The sequence below is a fragment of the Pyxicephalus adspersus genome, chromosome 11, assembly GCF_032062135.1.
Source record: "Pyxicephalus adspersus chromosome 11, UCB_Pads_2.0, whole genome shotgun sequence".
Lineage (NCBI taxonomy): Eukaryota > Metazoa > Chordata > Amphibia > Anura > Pyxicephalidae > Pyxicephalus > Pyxicephalus adspersus.
Genome location: NC_092868.1, coordinates 52,161,753 through 52,184,044, shown reverse-complemented (window position 1 = coordinate 52,184,044; position 22,292 = coordinate 52,161,753). Strand labels below are relative to the sequence as shown.

The 22,292-nt window shown below is 38.7% G+C and overlaps 1 protein-coding gene across 1 annotated transcript in view; it reads left to right on the top strand.

Annotated features, from left to right (window-relative positions):
- Positions 1–22,292, top strand: part of LOC140340261 (histone-lysine N-methyltransferase PRDM16-like) — a 206,992-nt gene that overhangs the window by 154,071 nt on the left and 30,629 nt on the right. The window contains exon 3 of the mRNA XM_072425318.1: positions 7,462–7,512. Coding sequence (XP_072281419.1) covers positions 7,462–7,512 — 51 coding nt within the window. The remainder of the gene's footprint in view (positions 1–7,461; positions 7,513–22,292) is intronic.

Genomic DNA, 22,292 nt, shown 5'->3' with positions numbered 1-22,292 from the left:
AGGAAGGATTAAGCGGTTGGCACTGGGTAGTGGATGCAGGTTATGCATAGGCAAGGAAGAGGATGGGCATAGGTTTTGGTAATAGGCAGGTGAGGATGTTAAGGTTAGGCACTTAGAAAGAAGGATTTAATAGTAGGCACTGGGCAAGGTTCAGGTTTTGCATGGGCACGGAAGGAACTGGGTTTATGTTTAAACAGTGGGCAGGTAAAGGGGGGTTTAGGTGTTTAGAAAGAATGATATAAGAAAGGGGGTTAGTAGGGAAGATTAGTGGAATTTCAGCACTGGAGGTAGCGAAATCTGATGGAGCAGCAGCAAAAAAGGACTGGTAATATGAGTATGGAATGGGTTTGGGTATGGTCTTTGCTGTGACACCCTCACATGTGATTTTCAAGCTGATATAAAATACACAAATTAACATAAGCCTGTCAATTTCCTAAAAAGACCCAATAAGTGACACCTCACCTCACAAAAGAATGGGTGTAATACCTACCTGTCCTGCGGAAAGAGAAATTTTCCTGCGCATCACAACCTCCATGTTTGGCTGCTAATGGCACTTCCTAGTGTGCCAAAAACAGCACCCACTGCTGTGTGATGTAGTTCTTCCCATCGACCCTACATCACTATTTGCAGCAAAATGCATGGAATGGCTTTGGGAGTAAATGGGCCCTTTTGGCACACAAAGCAAAGGGCTCCTTTTCACTATATTGTGTTGACATTATTAGTTCACCTTTCCAAAATAGCATTATTTTTATAACCAGCTGAGAATTTCTTTTTTGTGCCAAGCAGCCCAATTAAAAAAAAGACACACACAGATAAAAGTTTTTGGTTTTGCCCGTGTATTGTTAAATTTAGTTCTATGATTGGCAGGTATGATCCTCTGAAATCTCTGTATTTGAACTCACAAGGTATCAGAGGGTGCAGAGAAAGAGCCGTCATTAATCACAGGTACATAATGAGTGTCATGAGCCGGGGGTGAAAAGTGTAACTTTACATAGTGATCTGGGAGGAGGTAAGGTGCATCTCACCGGGCCGTGTTTGTCTATGTGGCGGCCGGATTAGCAGCGCAAGGAAGGACAGGTTACTTTTCAGAGTCACATGTTCCCCTGATTTATTTTTACACGGCTCTTTCATGTGTTTTTTCATCGGCTCTCCACACGTCACTTGTGGAACAAAAAGTGGCTTACGGGGTATTTAAACTATTTAGAGTGTTATACACCATTAAACATTAAAGTTGGCGGCTTTCTTCTTCATTTTTTTATAAATCCTTCTGAGGGATCTCCTAAAACCACTTCCTTTTAACCTGTTCCTCTTCTACAAAGCTGTTTATAGAAAGTCGTAAAAGTGGACCTATCATTATATATCTTGAATGCTAAGTAGATCTCACCATGGAGGAACAAAAAAATGCCTTGGCGAGGTAAACATAGACTCTGAGTTTGTTGTTAAGGTACACAGTGGCCAGCAATGCTACTGGCTGGCAGTTGGTGGGGGAAGAAGTGGCCTTGACAACCAACAGCCAATGGGAACAATGTTAGCTGTGTACTTTACCAACAGGCTCACAGCCAATTCTTTACCTTGCCGGTCAAGAGGTTGGCCATCGATTCCAATTGGACCTAAACTGGATAAAGTGAACTTGAAACATTTGCTTGGCTCAGAATTCATGTAACCTGGACAGATTGGTAATGTGTAGGACTTCCATGTAAGTATTACCCCTGATAATGCCCCATCTGCTTTTCTTTCTAAAATAGCTGAGCAATTCTTGTTCCGGAGTCATCCAGGGTCACCATCTACTTCTTGGACTGTCGTGCCAGCTAATTTATAACACACTCATACAAATCCCGGGGTTTGGACCTGATCATCCTCTGCTAATTGCTATAATTCAAGAAAACTTTTTATTCCGAATCATAGGTTTTATTTACCATATATGTTCATGAGAAGATTTGCCCTCACTTCCTGTGCTGATGATACCAATAGGGGGATTACTTACAGGTGACACCTCATTACCAGGACAGGACAACAATAAAACTTCACCCTTCTGGGTCCTAATAACTGTCTGGGTGTTCCATGGACTGACCTTTGCACCGATAGAATTTTTTGGGTTTGACTGTTGAATTTGCAAAGAGAATACTAAAATAATTCTTCCATTTTTTTTTACATTAACTTAAAAAACCTTTTTATATATTAGGTGATTGGCTAGGAAGATCTCCAACTTAGAGAAAAGGCGCGCACTGTACTGTATGCATCATGGCGTGTTATCTTGCAAATCTTCACCATCTGTACATCTGACACGCAGCACAATCACACAAAGGATATGATAATTACCCCAAGAGATAAAAGAGAAACTGGGGTAACTTTATCCACGGCCCCTGGGAGACGATCATGCTGTATTTTGTCTCTGACAACAATGAGAACTGCTGTAAGTATTAGAGGTGGAGGAGAAAAGGCTGAATTGAGATCTCCAGGGCCTGAATGGGTACCGGGAGCAAGTCCTCCTCTGCGAGAAAGACGACAAGTTGCTGAACATCAGTTACATGCAGGAAGAGAGGTCACGGGGGGGCTAGAGAAGGATGTCACCATTCCTACATATTAATAAGAAACCTAAGACTGGCTTGTGGAGGGAAAAAATGGCCAGCGTGATATAAAATTACTGAGCGGGCCTTGTGCCCAGTAAGACACTATAGCATGCCATTGGTGCTGGTCTCTCTGAAGATTTCCTACCTCATGCTGCCTTCAAGCTGAACTCCAGGCACACAACTATTAGATATATAAGTTTATATATATATATATATATATATATATATATATATATATATATACCAAAAGGACAGGACCTGATTTTTCCCAGCTGCAGTTAAATAACTGTTATAGGTCTTGTCCCTCCCCCAGCTTGTTATTGGACAGTGAGAAGGAGAAGCTGCTGACTGATGAGCTCATCTTCCTTTTACTCTGTTCTCTGTTCCTAAATCAGGTCCATGCAATATTGTATTCAATAAAATAAAGTGATGATTTCTATTGAATACAATCCACTTTGTAGCATTTATATCTCCTTGGAATTCAAGTTGATGATTTTACTTTTACATAGCAAAATGCTTTATTTAATGTTGGACAGAAAAATGTTAGTGAGTTTGTCAATTTTTATTTTTTTTTCTGGTGGCAGTGTTTTTTGGATCTGTATCAAAAATGTAGCCCGTTTGGCCCTTTTGTTGTATGGGGTTCAAAGGTGAAAAATGGTGGAGAAATCTATCCAACGGAGTCACGGATAAATAAAAACCTGGAAGTAACTTTTATCCCTATTCTATCCAAAGCTGCTAAAGCAGGCACCAAAAATTCTGCAAGCCTTGAAAAATTTCTAGTTAGATTGGCCGGCAGCTCCTCCAATAGGCCTTGACTTTTGCTCTGACTTAGAGTTAAGCCACACCTCCTGCTGATACAACGCCCCACCCCCAACAGAGGTCAATCTTGTGGAAGAGTGTCTTTTTGAGGCTCATAAACAACCAGACTTTTTAATGATAAAACTAAAAAAAGCCAATGTGTTTCTGGTTATAAAATACTCACTTATTATATATCAATAGCACTGTATTGAATGATCAGCTTGGTTTCTCCAGGAGTTGAGCAGCCAAGGACCAAAAAAAAGACCTTTACAGAATGATCATTTTAAGGTTCAGGCCACTAACAGGGGCCTAAGCATTGTCTATAGAATGGCTCATACCAGTGATTATCACCACCCCACACACCCAGGATCAACAATTTCTAAGTTACAGTCAAAAATTAAAGTTAGTAACTTGGAAGTCACATAATGACAACAAGACAAGTAATATTTTTAGTTTTCGTAGAACTCTATACAGAGGCTTGGTAGGCATATATTCAGAATAAAAACAGCATCCCCCCCCACTGAGATGTTCACTTGATGAACAATCTTAGTAAGATAGCTTCTATAGGTTCTATTCAAGTGCAGGATTAATATTTGCTGAAGGAGGAGGCAGGGTCCTCCATCTTGGCAATAGTGCACATTGTTTCCATCCTTCTCCTTGTGATGGTAAGGCTGGGATTTATCAGGTGATTAAAAGATTATCTCCTGTAAAGAGAGATTTAGCATCTCTTCCACAGCGACAGCCGCATACACCTGCGTTGACCTTTCATCATAAATGTGGCTCGGACACAAATGTACTCAATGTTTTTAATTTGCAGTAGTCCAATGGATTATGTATTTCCATCTTCCCCTTGAAAGCATAGCTAGGAATCACGGAGCCCTGTAGCTAAAATTTTGTTTTTTTTATTATAGTGCCCCCATTATGGTGCTTTAGCTTTTTATGCTCTCAATTGGTGTTGCTGACTTCTCTGCAGAGCATGCCAGAAGATATTATATTTATCTCTTAAATTTACCTGTTCACAGCCACCATTATCCAAGTCCTGTGCCTCCCCAGCTCCTCTGCATTGCATTGGCCACATTTGAAATAATTGAAATATTATTTATCTCCTTGGAGTTTATCATTATTGATGAGTGAATTTGATTTGGCTCAGAGCATAGATAAGTGAAGCCCTGTTAGATCATTGGCCTTTAGAGCCAACGTAGATCCGGAGAACTAAGCCGGCTGGAATTTACGTATGCACCGGATCTTAAGTTAAACCACATGACGTTCACAAACAATGTATACGTTGCGAAGTGTTTAGAAATGTGTGTTAACATCATATAAACAGTGTAAAAGCTTTCTCAGTGGGTTGGAAACGAGGAGCCGGCCCGTCAAGTTTATTTTTTTTCACTTGCGTCCGAAAAATGCAACACTGGGTTAAGTGCACATCAAACCCCATAATCTCACAGCCCTTCTTTTCAATGACAGTTTATCTAGACTGGGTAGAAGAGAGGGATAACATTACTATTTAAATGGAACCCTTGTGATCTGTCTCTGGAATATAATCAAGTTCAGCCGAAGAATGCTTACTTATAAACTGTTGTTTTATGAGAGCCGCATGGCGATACTGTCCTATCATCTCTCACGTCTTCTCTGTCACCCTCCAAGTCTTTACAGGCAACAAAATCCTTGACTGGTAGCACATAAAGGTGTGTATTGTGGACATCAAGAGGACTCCCTTTGCACCTTTTCACCTGAGAATTGTAATTGTTAGGTGAAACTCAAATGTGCAAAAACACCCTGAAATATTACAAAATTGTTTAATAGGGATGAGCAAAATTAGATTTTGTTGTCTAAAAATTGGCAAGATTTTGGCAAATCAATGGTTAAGGTAGAAAGTCAATGAGGAGGGGAAAAGTTTTTGCTCTCTATGTCCAGCTGGGAAGATTTCTCTTGACTTCTTGTCCTAGAGTTGAAACAAATGGGATTTCAACTGATTTTTTTCTGGATTTCCACTGATTTCTGGATTTCCACTGATTTTTTTTCAGGGTGACAATTCAGGTCCACAAGTTCAAGGGGCAATTAATTCTACTGGAGAAACCAAAAAAATTTCAGCAAATGGTCTAACCCTTCTATGTTTTATCGTAGGTAGTTTTTAGGTGTTGAATGAATTTTTTATCCTGAAGTGTGAGGAAGCTCTAGTTTTTTTGCCAACCAATGGCCCCTTGCCTTTCCACATTGTTTTCAATTTGGTGGAAACATCAACTTTCATGGTCAGTCCACAGCTCTTAAAAGTTCCTCCTTCTGATCTCCATGTCACCACTGTCTACTGTAATTGTAATACTGTACTGCATTGAAGTATGTATGAGGAAGTAATAAGAGCTGTGGATGACCATGAAGGTTGACCCTTCCAACAGATTTCAGCTGAAGTCATTTGTTGAACAGAGCTGGGGTTTGGATTCATCCGCAGTTGGAATGATGACTGTTGAGAGTCTTAGGTACTTTTTAATGATGGGGTCATCTACGCAACCTTAAATGTTCCATAAAACACACAACCTTCCAAATAAGAAAAAAGTATACAGCTGAAAGTTATTGAAATTGGTATGATGGGTTGATTACCTGCTTAGTTCAATATTTCAATAATTGCCTGCCATATCCCCACAGTTTTGTAGCAATTCAAAATATGCAGAAAGAACGGGGACTTATTTGGCAAATTTATAAAATCAAATAACAAAAACTTTTTATTTCGAAAATATTAAAACACCAATAAAAAGATTATGCCATTTTTCCTAATATGCAAGATGGCAAAATGTGAACATCAATAATGCTCATAGGACCATATTTTATATAAAATGATTTAACAGTATAGCATCTCACAACATTAGATGGTGTCTTGACGCGTTTCACGGTCAATGCCGCTTCATCAGGGTAATAACGTTGGGAGATAATTACTTATAGCATATATCATACATTACAGTATCTTCTCATCTTCATTCAATTGTATATAGGGCCTCAAAGCAAACCAAGAGCTCATGATGAGGGTAGGTGCAAACCGATGACAGAGAGGAATCCCTGTATAGATGTAGATGAATTGCCACTTCAAAAATGAAGGAGATAGACCACAGATCCCAGCTCTGATAGCTCCTGCCGTCAGCCTCCTGTATAACTGTATTTTATAAAATATTTTACTCTTGTGCACACTTATCTAGGATGAAGTCTAGTAGAGGCTCATCAACCAAAAAGAGATGAAAGTAGAAACTGGATGGAAACAAAAGATGCTACTTTAGACTGTTCAAAGTACCAATAGACTTCATAGCTGACCAATAAGTGGAAGCAGCTTTGTAGTTTGGCCTCCCTGACCTCATGGAGCCCATAAGTTGCTTTGTAAATATGCCCTAAGTACATGTCCCACTCTCTATATTTCATCTTGTCTTTAGTATTGGTTCTCCACCCCAGCCTTAAAGCGGTTTAGAAACCACAGACTATTGTTAACAAGTAGAAGTGTTAAACAATGCCATTTGCCCTCTCTAATCTTTCATTAGGTCTGAAGTAGCCAATATTGGATTCTGTTTAAAAAGTATTGACAAGGAATGTTTAAAATACATTGTCTCAATCAATAGGTTTGTTAAAAGGATAATAAATCATGAAGAGGCTAATCAATGGTTAAGATGAGGGTCAAATCATATCGATGAACGGGGGACTTGAAACATTCTCATGATGTGATTGTCATGATCATTAAAAACCTACAAAAAGAAAAAGTTGCAATTTTAGCAAATAATTTTAGCAATAAAGTAGTGGAATTTTGCTGACCCCAGTGCCTGGAATAATATTAAAATGTATTCATGTAATCAGACTAGGTGAAAGTATGTTGAATAATTCCCCGGGGACCACAGATATAGTGGTGTCCATTGTCCAGTGTTGTGTTTTATTCTAAGCACCAATGTGTGAACATGTACAATGTGGTCAGCTTTATTAAATTTTATCTTGTTTTTGGATGCAGGGAAAAGGCCCGGGTTCTACAATTTCCTAAGCTATTACACAACAATATTTTGTCTTTATATAACACATAATAATCAATTTCGGGTGAATAATTATTTCCTTTTTCTTCCCTTAGCAAATTTTGCCAGAGTCCGAAGTGACATCACAAGGTGGCTGCCTTCAAAAGGTAGGAAATGATTGATTTATTCCCCAACACTAAATGTTATAGTCTGACTTTTCTTTCCTGAAGTGGTTCCATGGCCTGGACATGAACGTGTTGTCTCTACATAGTAGAGAAAGCCATGGTGGACCACTGTTTTCTGGCCACCTAAGAGACAAGTCAAGCTCCATGTTGCTGTAGTTGCCAGTGATGAAACAAGGGCCTCTTGATGTTGAACAAAGCAGCCATTTAGATTCTATTAGTTCTCTGGTGGAGAAACACGGAAAGGACAATACGATTGGCTGCTATATCCATCAGTTCCATAGTTGGTCAGGAGACTCTGAATGTTCAATCATTGTTTTAATCTTCTGCAAGTCCATTGATCGTGAGAGACATCAGCCGTTGAATACTTTGTAAATTTCTAAAATAGGATAAGCTGAAGAAGGGAATTTTGGCTTTGCTAGTCTGTAGTCAAACTCATATGGTTGATAGAGACCCTTTCATAAGCATGAACTTGCATGAATGAGTAGAACCAAGTACTGGTATGGACCACAAATGGATATGAGCACCCCTAAGTTTTTAAGATGTCAGAAACCAGCCATAGGAAATGCACCACTGGGCTCTTGGATTCTTAAGCCCACCAATGCCCAAAGCAAGCACATTAGATATCAGTTGTGGAGTGGTATATGTAGTTAAAGCTAAAGATAACAGGTAAAGATACGGATAAAATATCTATGGCCAAAGGGTTTTCTGTTCTCCCAGTTATAAAATTACCACAAAACTCATGTTCCTTGTTACCATATGGGCGATGAAGCACAAGTAACTGGCATCCAATGCTGTACTTCACTCTCCTAGCTCAGCTATACAACAGGTACTTGTAATATTGCAATAAATATACATGCAAGCAACATATTTTGTACATGCAACAGATGCAACCAATGAAGTGTAAGCACCCATCAATTTAGCTCAGTAAGACTGGAGAAATCTGATTTGTGATTGGTCAGTAGAGCTTAACCCATGCAAGCTGTATCTGGCTCTGGCCCATAGCCCCTGTGATAAGCACCAGGATAATTAGATTATGAATGACGATGATGGTTATTGCTTTTGGTTGGTGTTATGATACAAATCCTTCAGTCTGTTTTAATGGGAATTATTTGGCCGCTCGTTCCGTCAATGTAAATACCATTGAAATGACATCATTTGGCAGAGCCGTTGTGTTAGTGAGAAGGGGCTGCACCACCTTTCAAAGTACATTTGGATTCCAATAGTAAATCATTATGCATTAAATGAGTAGAGCAAGATGTCTCACAATGTGCGTGGGGGTTTGTTTATTTCTTCATATAAACTTATGTAAACTAGAGGATTAGACATTATTTATTATACTTTGAATTTTTCTTCCTAGTATCATTAAAGGATTTCAGTAAGAAAAAAAAAAATATTTGAGTCCTTTATTTTATTAAGTTTTCATTTTTATTTTTTTAATTTGATTTTGTTCTTCGTAATATTTTTTTTTTTTTTGATTCATTTGTTTTTTTGTGTTTGAAGGCTTTTTATTTGCATATGTTGATGTGGATATTATAATATAAATTGTATTTTTGTCTTTTTTTGTTGTTTTGCTAAGGTGCATCTGCCTTGGCGCTCAAAGTAAAAAAAAAAAAAAAAAAAAAAAGCTCACTTTACCCGTATTCGAGTTTATTGCAATAATTACAGTGAATTTGTATATAAAAGATCGATCTGTAACTGCGCTCTACAAGAACAGTATGTGACCACGTTCTGACCTTCACAAAATGGCCAGTGTGTATAGCGTTGAACTTTTCACCGAACGCCTCATCATAACTCACTCTTGGCTGTCTGCAGGCTTGGTGGGACTTTTTTGTGCCATTGGACACGTCAAGGAGGTGGCAGTCCTGCCGAACTTTTTTTTATTGTCCAGCCATGCAGTTGCTGGAAGGGGATGCAAAGCTTTTGGGTTTGTTCAGTCAATTTTTTATATAATGAACTTGTCTAGTGAAGCAGCTGCAGATTGCCAAATATTATGAAAATATTACACTTTCGGTACAGTAACCGACCAAATTAACATCTGTACGAGACCAAAAATGAAAGAAGACAGCACATTGACAGCAACTTCCAGCATCATGTAAAGTTTGTCATCCCTTAAAATGAGCTTAATGATGGCTTTTCTTTATGGGGCCATAAATTCATTTAGGGATGGGCTTGGCGGTTTAATAGCTGAAGGTCACAGAAGTCAGGGCAGTAAGGTAAATAGTTCAAGTACGCCTATAGAACAACTGCATCATGAAAGGAAATGCACAGCTTGCAGCTGAATCTCCCCAGTAAAGTTCTGTCTTTAAAAAATCAATTTCACAGAAATTCATTTAATGAAATTTAGGGAAATTTCAGTAGATAGATGCAAACCGGATAGATAGACAGATATTAGCTAGATGGGAAGAAAAATAGATAGAAGATAAAGCAAAGTTCTGTCTTTATTGGGCATTGAAAAATGTATTCCATCTTCCAAAATAAGTTTGGAACTTAGGGAAGAGAAGGAAGATAGATCATGATAGATATGTCAACTGCCTGACCGCAGGCTCTGCACACTCAGAAGCAGGTGGATGGCTTGTAAGATCAAGCAATGGACAGAGCAGAAGTCTTAGTTGGAAGGACCCTTCAGGTAGGATCAGACGTGCTTCGGGATTGAGCAATCCTGTGTGGCCCCTAGCCGCTGGCACTTGCACTCTATTGCTGGTTCTTTAGTGACCAGAGCTGAAGTGAAAATCCCAGGTGTCAGGGACGGCTGCTCATTTGACAGCTGACAGCACTCTTAGGACAAGTTCTCACCTTCCTCTTTATCTCACAAACTTGCGTGGCTCTGCATGGCTGATACCTTACCAGTTGCTCAAGCACTTGCCCAGCAGAGATGGTTGAAAAAGCACCAATATCTACACATGTGACAGCTGGCGGCACTGAGCAGTACTGATAGTGTCCACTGCCGCCCCTATTTATTCTCTATGGCAGTTGTCACCAACCTTTTGGACTCCACGGACCACTATTTTCATGGACTCCAGAACGTGCATGCTTGGGGAGCCGTGTATCAAGGGGGAAAAAACTTCCGCCAGAGTGACGTCATGATGGCAGAACCTGCCCACTCCTATCGCAGGTCTAAACCTACGATGAGAGAGTGGGTGGGTTGTTTCTCTAGACGCCCACCCATCTGAGCCTGTGATCTGTACAGGAGACATGGTCCGTGGCTCCAGCCGGTGCGCCTCCCGGCTGTGTCATGAAAAGAAGACCACAGACCACCAAAATTTTCTCTGCCTCTGGACCATTGGTTGGCGACTGCTGCTCTATGGGAGCTATGTGTAGTATCTCCCCAGAGGCAGTGGTTTCCTGGCATGAGGAGCAGTAAATGCACCAATTTAATAATATTATTATTATTAATAATAAACAGGATTTATATAGCGCCAACATATTACGCAGCGCTGTACATTAAATCACCAATGTGAACATAGCTTTCAAATATCAAATATAAAGCAGTTATATATGGTGGGGTTTGGTGGAGTTTTTAAAGGACATTCGGTGGAGTATGATGGCACCAAAGAAGGCTGGTAATACAATAGCGAATAGAGTTTCCTCAATAGCTGATTGAGTTTCCTATCTCGTTATTAGTTATAGATATTATTATCATCCACCCATACTGATGCTAACACTGCTGTCTTTCACATACCCCTTTAAAAACAGTTAGAATAAATGTTTTTAATCCAAGGCTGGAGTCGAAGAATGGAGCTATAGTCATCCAAAGCCTTTTAAAAGGCCCCGGCTTTGGTGTCACTGGTCCTCGGAGAGTTCTCTCTTGAGCAGAGCTCTATTTTGTCTCTGTTTACTTGGAAGGAATAGCCTAGGGGCTAGTGGAGAGAAAACATCTGTGCGAAATAATCTATAGAGTTATCTATCTATCTATCACTCTTGTCGGCCCGGTCTCTCTGGAGAGCCAGCTGAGAGACTTGTAATGAAAAGGCATCGCTGAAGAGGCTTTAGGGACAAATAAAGAGACATGTTAAAAGCTGGCTGAAAATGGATAGAAGGACATTATGAGAGCTGAATAGCCTTCTTATCAAAATCCAATAGGATAGACACGGGCAACAGCTCCACAATTATTTTTCAACATACGAGAAAAAAAAAAAAGAAAGAATTTATCCCTCAACAACAAATAGATGTAATCAGCGGCATTAAATCTTCTGTGATACCAAGTGGAAAAGGATTTTGTTTTCTTTTTTTTTCCTTTCTTTTTATTCCATCATGTCCTATTTTCGTCTCTGTTATCAAGAGGGCAAAACAAACAAAAGTCAAAGCTTAAAGAAAAAGCTACAATCCATGTCACCACATGGCGTACCTGTTATTATTGTCTATTATCACTTTATCCTAAAATTGAGTTTATATTTTGGAATTTGATTTATTTTTAAAATAATTATTTATAATAAATATATATTTTTTTTCTTTTCTTTTTTTTCACTTGTTTTCTAGATAATGTTATTTTTATTTTTTCTAAAACTTTCTAATATTTCCATTTTATTTTAATTTAAACCATTAAAAAAATAAATAATAAACAATATTAATCTCATCAACACATATATATTAGTCCTCCTGATTTTTTTTCATTAATTTAATAAAATAATACATTACAATTTAATAATTAATAAATCATATATTGACTTATATACCTGATATTCTCCTAGATTTTTTTTAACATAATCATTTTAGTTACCCTGATATTCTTATAAGTTAAAAAAAATCAACTTAAAATATTCCTAATAAAATAATTTTATTTACCCCAACATTCTCATGAAATAAAACAAAATTCCACGTAAAATATTTTTTTTCTTGATAGAATCATTGTAATTTACCCTGATTTTCTAATAAATTACCAAAAAATAAACATAAAAGCAAAAAGTTAAATTTTAGGGATTTTTGCAGTATAATTATTTCTCTCTTTTTTTCTATAGCAGCAGTTCTTGCATAACTAAAACTTTGACTTATTTCCCCATTAGCGCACCGTGGCACTTCTCATCAATTACAGATAATTCTCTCAGCTACATGTGAGGTTAAAAATGTCATTTTAATGCTGTGCCTGTTCTGGTTGTATCAGCACAAGATAATAGTGTTGTGTTCCATTCAAATATGCATTACCGAAACTATTAATCTCCTGTCATTTAAAATGAGATATGTAATACTTAAGGTCATAGCAGACATCTGATACCTCGCTATTACATTGTTTCTCTAAGAGATGATTGATTGATAATTATGATAATTTGTGAAATGATTATTTGGATATGATAGGCGAGGAGTGGCCCTCCAGTGCTGGGCACAATTTCCTATTTATGTATGGGCCATCAGGAATGCCCTCTGGTAAGGTGGGATGTGGACACGGGTCTCCTGGATCCTGTCCCTGTGGGAACTGCGAGACTGATGAATTATAACCCGGATAAGACAGAGCGCAGACTTCAATAAGGAGCCAGGAAGTCAGTTTGAGAAGACCAGGGCCCTGTTTGCTGTTAGCTGTCTTTTGTACGGCAATTATTGAGCCACACAGCCCGAGGCCAACCGAGGACTGAGGGGACCTGTCACTCCAAATACTCAAATCAGCAAAATGTTTTTTTTTCTTTCAAATGGTTAGTCATTTAAAAAGATCTGGACTGGGCAATTAAATGCCTTTTTAAGTTCTGTGTGGCTGGTTCTTGTCTTGTTTTTATTGTTGCATAAATGTGGTAATGGCCATGGTGTGACTGCATATATTGTGAGAGATGGCTACCAAAGATTTGGACTTCTTGGCAACAAATACAGTGATTGTCAGCAGATTTAGCCTATTAATGGTTAGATTTAACAAGAATGGCTTGACTGGGTAGTTGCCAACAAACCTTTATTTGAGGGGAAAATAGGACTCCTCGTTGCTTGCCAGGTAACAATTTATTTGTTCCATATCACCGTGATTGAAGGCAAATTTGCAATGAAATATTGTTATACTGCACCAACGTGTGTACAGTTGTTGACAATCTATTGTACTATCTCTATGTAACACTGTAGTGTTGTCCTTCTCTCTCTGAGGAAGCCCGCTAATGTGAAACACGTCGGAATGGAGACTTAAACCCTTTCTACAAGCGTGTCTAATATAGTACCCCCTTAAGGATCTATGAACTGAAAACTACATACCAATAGGGAGAGCTCTGTATAGAACCCTGATTAAAAAAAAAAAAAACACTAATTATATTTTGTTGGGTTAGGACTTTAATCTAACTTGATTTAACTTGTGTTACTACTAGGTATATCTCACTTTAAGGGGTTGGCAATTATACTCACTTTTAGAGTAAAAAGTGGTGATTGTTGTGAAACTTTGCAATGTGCAAAAGAGAGTTCATCAAGAATACATAAAGATTCAAAGATTGGTATCTGGCACTTTTATCACAGGCAAAATCGTATGCAGATTTTATTGTTTGTTATCTAGAAAGGTATATATTTTTTGTTTATTATGTAAGTGCACACTTCATTTGGACTTACCATCCACATTTCAAAGTCTCCATTCAGATCAAGACCAAGCATTGTAATGCTAATCATTAAAAGACGTCAACACAATTATCCTATTATTGTGCATGCATGGATCCCTGATCTGATGTCCCCAGTCTGCTGAAGGTCTATCCTCATGTTGGTGCCCAAAACTGGGGTTAGATGGGGAACAACCAGATACCCTTCACACCTGCCTCTTCATCGTGCAATTTTGTGCGGCTCCTCCCGGCTGGTTCTAGTACCGCTCACTGCACCCCCTATTTCTTCCTATAGGACTGCTGCAAGGAGACATTACATGTAGAGTGTCCCTAAGAGGCAGCAATTGCTGGCATAAGGAAGCTGTAAAAACAATCTCACTCCCCTAGTGAATTAGCCCTTGGAGGGTCACTTTCTAGAATAAAACAATATCTATTTTATTAGGTTAGTTAGCTATAACAGAGAATTAATCACTTTGATCTCTGCCCTAGAGGACCTTAAAATCTAATTCCCCACCTCTGGCACCAACTCCAGGCCAAAGTTGACCAATTGATGTTTGGGGGGAACCAAAGCACTTTTAACAAACCCACAAAAACTCTTTTCTGGCAAACTACAAGTGGGAGAAGATTACAAAATCCTGCAAAATAGAGCTCCTAACTCATATTCAATTTATTATGTTGGCTGACTCTAATATTCCCCTAATGGAGATATCATCAGTGGTGCCGGCCCTGAATCAGGAAAGAAAAATCAGAACGACAATGTAGCTGATTGTTTGAGAAACAAAAGTTCCTGCATGTCCAAGCAGAATTTCTTTTCTGGCCAGCTACATCATGTGCAAACATTTCAATTTTTAGAAAGTACAATTAAAATATATATTTTCGGGTGGCCCATGCAGATACCCTGACTTCTGGGGTATAGGAAGATAAGGTTTAGCCTATAATGATATAAGGCTATGTACACACGTCAGATGATTACTCTCGGTTGTCTCAGGTGAGAATCTGACAGGTGGACTCCCGACTTCATTCATGGAGCAAGGTGCTATTTCTATGCAAATACAGACTTTCAGAAAGTTAACATTTGCATAAAGAATACTGTGGTCCCCTGTGGTGCTTTGGGTGCGTTTTAACTAACATATTAAACAATTGTTTCACTACACCACCTCCAGCAAAACATACTTCAACCTGGTCTAGAGATCATCCCTTATTATCTGTGACCAACAATCAGGCCGATTGTGACAGCCAGCCATAAGTCTGCAATGAAGAGGCTCAGCTCCCATTGTGCAGCAAATTACCCGCTCAACCCTCAGCATTAAGACATGGGCAATTTAACAAAGCAAAGGGACAGATAAACCTCAGCCTAAAACTTTCAAATGGCCACATTTATATTAGAAAATGTTTCTGCTAATTATAAAACGTTCATTAAAATTGTTTCTATGAACAACTTTCTATATTTTTTTCTTTGTGCGATTTTAGAATTGACTTTGTTCCATTGAATCTGCCACAAATGAGCCCACAGCCTGTTCAGCTAAGAAGTCAGTTTTACAACATGAGTCTATTTTGGTTGTTAGACAGCCACTTATAAAAGAACCAGCAGTCCATTAATCCACTGAATGAACATATAGTAGAGTCAGTTCCCTCTCGAGGACAATAATACTGAGGTCAGCTTAAGCTTCTATGGCAACTAAGTACTATTAACTTTGCATCTACTTTTTATTTTTTTGCTTGCTAAAAGTCAGACTAAATAATAATAATAAAATTTGGAATGTAACTGGAAAGGTGTTAATCTGTATAAATGCAGACGTTTATTGAAAAATATTGCTGAAATTTTTATTGTTCCGTTTTTCTTGCATTTCATTATCTTATTTTTGATTTTTGGTGTGTCTGGAAGGGAAACTGACTTAAATCTTAAAAGATCATTTAATGATTTAGTATATTAAACAGAATTCCATTAGAATAAACATTACAGGTAATATAGAGAAGCATTAAGATCTAGGCAGTGAGTCAATGTGTGTTTATTAAAGTGGGCAATACACAATGATTGCAATGCCAAAGCACCTTAATGTGCAAAAACGTGATGTGTTGTATTACAGAATCCAAATTAAAACTACTGGAATGCAACAATGTAATATTTAATAGGTCATTAAAAAATATTACTAAAATATTGACATGAGCCCTGTTTTAAATTTAAAATATTTATATAAACCACACCGGAAATCAGGCTTAGGGTGGGAGTGGCTCTCCGGTAAGTCAGATTCTGGATGCCGTACATGCTGGTGCAAACTTTCGTTTGCATGAAGAAAGGCTGGCTTACTGGAAGGATGCAATCAAAAGATCCTTAAAGATGACCTATTACCACATTTTTTTACGTTTACTATAAATAACCCTTTTAAGTAAAGTGTAAAATATTTATTAAAAAATAGATGGGGAGGCCCCTCCTCTTCTGTCTTTACTGCCGCGGCAGTAAGGACTGAATAGGAAGCCCACAGCTTCTTGGGCTACTTACATGACGTATCCCATGGGGCTGCAGGCTTCCCATTCAGTCTTTACTGATCTCCGGCATGCACAGAAGACGTTTTTCCATTCAATGTAAAAAAAAGTGTTCATTTGACACATTCGCTGTGAGATCGGCACTTTTTTTTTACATTTACTGTAGGAAATTTCACAAATTCGCACACCTGTGCAGTGTGAGATCGGGTGATGTAGGCAGAAGAAGGAAGAAGATTGACGAAGATGGGGGTGCTTGCTGGTTCCTTCCTCTAGCACGACGTGGGACCCATTGGGGGCCAATTGTGTAGGGATTAATTCGTTATTTAAAAAAGCCAACACATTTCAGGATCAGAAAGTCTCCCTTCCTCAGGGCTATTGGAACTAGAAATGATGTAAATTATCCAGAAACTGTATGCAATACTGTATTACTCCAGCAGCTAGTGTATCCGTAATAAACAACCTGGCTGAGGCTCCAACCTTTCCTTAGTCTGTTCTAAAATGTAAAATGGAATTTATATTTTAAATTTTCTGCAGTGTTTTCCCCCTTTACAACAGCATTACTGATGCATTTAGTTCACACCTTGTAGATATAAATGATGACATACCAAACATATAATATATCAGCTTACAATCAATAACAAGAAAAATTCACAGACTACATAGGAAATGCGCCATAAGTTGCAGCCAGCCCAGACCAATGTTGTGCATCTATGCTCCTGTGGCGTGATGTATCTGGTCAGATGCAAGGAGCAGCTACTCAGCTCTCTACAGAATGGATGGCATTTCTGATATCAAGAATCCCCCCCAAGTTCAATACTGACTGTGAATAACACACACTATCATTGTGCCAGCTGCCTCATTCTAAGCACAATTTTCAGAAAATGGTAAGATTTGGCTTTTTAAAATTAGGCATCTGTGCCAGAGTTTTGTTCTCTTATTTGCAGAACTGTTTTTTGGGAAAGTATTCTCACCCCAGTGGCAGCTACCAGACACTAGAGGGGGCACTCTGATTTATACATGGACCATCTATGGGCCCAGGGCATGCTGGCTTGATGGGCCCATTTACACAAATGCTTTGCACACAGTAAACAGTGCATTTTATTGTGTATCCAACACATCTGTAGTACACATTGCTACAAATGGCATTGGTGAAATTGCTACAGATACAATTTTTTGTGCTGCCAGAGCAACTTTAAGGCGGGAATTACTCACCACCACTCTAACAATGCAACACTCAAGCTTTTGCTGGGTTCAGGGTTCCTTGACCACCTTGACTGGCTATGAGATATCGACCTGTGTCTAGTATCTATTATTATTGTCTTTTCTGCAATAAAAAGTTTTCCTTTTTACACTCCTTTTATGCATAAAGTTCCACTTTATAGTGCCTTGCTTCCAAGGCTTTCTTTTACGAGGGCACAAGGAGCCGTAGTTCTAAACATGACCCAAAGGCGACGTTCAGACGACCCAAGACTTTCCATCAAAAATATCTGATGATTTCCATTTGATTCTCTGCACCCCACAATCCGCATCTTTGCGTACAGCGGGGTTCCACCCTCCGCAGCATGGCGGCAATGCCTGAGTTAAATAAAGAATGGCAGCCACTGATGTGTCTGAATGACTAATCACTTGTAGAGTTTATCGCAGAGATGATTAGAAGGTAAAAGAGCCTGCAGTCTTTTCCAGCATGCCGCAATGCCCAGGAGAATTGTGTGAATCTGCTGCCAGCCGGCCCTTGTCAGAGCAGAATCAGCGGCAGGAAGGTCGTGTGAAAGAAAATCTACAGCCATCAGGAAGTCCTTGGCCTTCTAGCCTCTCTGACATCTCCTGACAAACCTTAAATCATGGAGGCAGACAAAACATCACCGATCTGGGGGGAAGAATCGCCCCTGGGACACTCATTTTTCCTTCTCTAACTTCTTTGTCACACAAAGCTCCTTTCATATCGGTGCTCATCATTGGAGGTGAGGCCGTTACATTTTTCGGGCTGCCATTGATTAGACATTTGGCAAAATTCAACCATGTGAGCTGCGGCACGAGGATGTATTATATATTTTTTATGTATTTATTATGATCAGGACTAAACATATCAAATGGTATAAAGTAAGAACAGTGCTTTAGTTCACATATATCTAATATGTTGCCAAACCCAAGAAAAATATTGCAAATCATTTTTTTTGGCATTGAAGGGTATAAATATTTACTGGAGTAGCAATAAGTGATAACAAGCAAACAATCAGTCAATATAAACAAGGGTGTTTACGAAAATGTGGCTATATTGTGGCTCTAGACATTTAGGCTACTAGAAATTTATTGTAGTTTGTTAGGGCCCATTAAGTGCCCATGTCAAGCTTAGTCCTAGTATGCAGTATTTAATCGCATACATGTGATAGCTTTTACCCCATGCGTTTCGCCCATTGTAGGCTTCCCCTGGGGTATAATCATGCATGCAAGGTGAAGTGCTGGAAATGGTCTAAAGGTACAACAGTACAAAAAATATTAGTTATACATTTGAAAAAGTCAAAATACTTGAACAGATTGTTAGTATTAGGACATTAATAAAGGCCTAAACATTTCAAGAAAAGATAACAAATGATAACATTGTATCATTTCTTGTAAGAAGCCCAATGATTGGAGAACTCTGTCTAGCTAGCCCATAGTGCTTTGGGAATCCTTTTTCGCATAAAAGAAATATTTATTTGTGCAGCAAAGATTGTTTAGATTGTTAGTAGACAAAACATCATACAGATAAATAAAACAAAAACATCTAAAAGAAAACTGACCCAAAACAATTGTTTCCTGTTACCTGAACCTCTGAGCTTTAACTGGAGGGGTTTAAAAAGTGACATCAAATATTTAAAAAATACAAAGTATTTACTGTACTATAAACAAGAACACATTAACACACATCAATAAGCTAGTCTATAGCAAGATGATATCTTTAACACATATCTAAAAAAAATATTATTATTTATAATGAACTGTATTTATATTGCACTAACATATTATGCAGTGTTGTACAATAGATAGGGGTTACAAATGCTATACATATATATATATATATATATATATATATAAACAATGTCATGGGAGGAAGAAAGGACCATGCCCAGAAGAGCTTACAATCCAAGAGGTGGGGGACGTGGCACACAATAGAAGGGGCTTTTTACATAATTTTCTATGCATGCAGTAAAAGTTCTGTGCTCTAATTTATTGCAGATTGTACTTTACACTGTGTGTAGTGTGTTTTGTATGCAATGTGCGGTGAGTAAGAGATGTGTGTTGTGTACTGTAGAAGCAGTGGATCCTCTGTGCCTTGTATGCGTTGTGTATGCAGTGTGTGCTCTGTGCTGTGCCAGTGATGTGTTCTGTGTAGGCTGGGTGTAGCTTATATAGTAAACCTGGTACACAATCTGTGTTGTGTAGACTGAGTACTCCTTGCTTTATAATTTGCATGTAATCTTAGGTGTGTATGCAGTAAATGTTGTGCAAGCGGGCCCTGCAGTGTGTAAGCAGTTTGTGCTTTATTTTGTGAATGAGGTGTGAGCTCCATGCTGTGTTAGTAGTTTGGTGCATGCAGTGTATGTAATGTGTGCCCTGTGCTGTGCATGCAGTGTATGTAATGTGTGCCCCGTGCTGTGCATGCAGTGTATGTAATGTGTGCCCTGTGCTGTGCATGTGTAAGTGATGTGCAAGCAATTTGTGCTTTATTTTGTGAATGAGTTGTGTGCTTTGCGCCGTGTATGTAGTGTGTAATTTAGGCTGTGTAAGCAGTGTGTGTTTGATGATATGTATGAAGTGTGTGTTGCATTCTGTGCATTCACTGTGTGCACTATAAGTCGTGTGTGCTCTGTGCTGTGTATATAGTGTGTACTGTATAAGCAGTGTATGCTTTGTGTTATGCATGAAGTGTGTAGTCTGTCCAGTGTGCTATAAATGAGATCAACCCCTCCTATTGTGTTACTTTCCCCACCTTCTAGATTGTAAGCTCTTCGGGGCAGGGTCCTCTCCTCCTCCTGTGTCACTGTCTGTATTCGTCATTTGCGCCCCCTATTTAATGTACAGCGCTGCGTAATATGTTGACGCTATATAAATCCTGTTTATTATTATTAATAATAATAATAATATTAATAATAATAGTAACCCCAACTTTTGGGAAGAGGAATACTCCAATACACTGTTCCTCCAGAAGTTGCCAGGGGTTCTTTGGGCAATAGCAATTTGTGCCTCCTTAGGTGACATCATTAGTCTTTTTGGCTATCTGTAAGGGTGATATTCTTCCCAATAGCCAGCAATGTAAGGGACATTCTTCCCACTGACCATCACACTAATGTACTGTGAGCTGTGGATTTAGTAATTATAGCAAGGGGCTCCCTGATGAGCCCTCCCCATGTTATAAAGGGGGAGAAACATTGCTCCATTAATACCACCAAAAAGTCACCTATCCTCTAATAATACAAAAGATTTCACACAATGTTTCCAGAACACAATAATAAAATTCTCTAATACCTTGATATCAAACACAATAAGAATCCATCAGCTTTCCAATAATAAATCATCAATATCAGCCAATGACCCCTAAGCTCTCTATCATTTTCAGCCCTCCTATAAAGAATGGCGCCCGGTGACCTTATAGTGTCAGCGTCGGATTATAATTGGCCATTTCCTTATGATAATCCTTTGACCGTTGACAATAATGTTACCATAACATTTTTTCTTTACACGGTATATATTAGTCTAGTTAAAAAGATGGATTAGTCGTGAGTGCGAAGAATCCGCGGTGATGAAGAAAACCCTAGAGACAGGATTTATTAAAAAAAAAAAGAAAGAAGTTATACCGTGTTATGGAAGCCAGATGGTAGCTTCAATAAAATCTGGACCTTTCAGGTGTGCGCAATATTTATTTAATTAGACCGCACAGCCCGGCTGGAATAAAAGACAAACAGGAGGGGGTGGCAGGATTAGATTGGCAGTCAATTAGGTATTTAATTTGGAAGGAGACTCCCAGCCTATTTATCAATGTCGCAGGCTAAATGATGAAAAAAAGAATGAATAATGCCAATCAGTCCAAAAAGTTCCTTTGGTTTATTTTTTTTTAATCCAGAATTAATCAATTTTGGGGTTTTGCAGGAATCTGAAGATTAAGGGCCCATTTGGATTTTTTTGTGTTAATGAACATTAGATATGCACTCCTTGATTGTAAGCTCTTCTGGACAGGGTTCTCTCCTCCTCCTCCTGTGTCACTGTCTGTCATTTGCAACCCCTATTTAATGAACACTGCTGCATAATATGTTGGCGCTATAAAAATCATGCTTAATAATATTAGAAATAATAATAACATGGATGACATTAATGCAGAACTATGCAGAATATTGGCAGGAGGCAGGTTCATTACTGCAGAAGGGACAGGTGAAATAAACTTACCCACCTGATTGCAATATTTTGGATCACGCTCGCCTGTGCTCACTCCATTGCAGCCACCAGGTCCTCTTCCAGGTTCTGGATTTTCATCCATCTTTATTGGCCAGGCCTTCTGCAATAAAATAAACTGTCTGCTATTTTCTCTATATTGTACACTGAGCGGCACATAAACAGTACATGGGCTGCACATGTGCATCTAGTTTGGAAATGCATGAACTCCCATGTGCCTGCATAGGAGTTATATCATTCCAGCCAGGTCAAATAAGATGGGGAAGATCTAGAACCAAGAAAAGGACCAGGGGAAGATAGCGGTACCTGCAACGGGGCAAGGACAGGTGAGTGTAATTTAAAAAATTGCAAAGTGTTTATTTT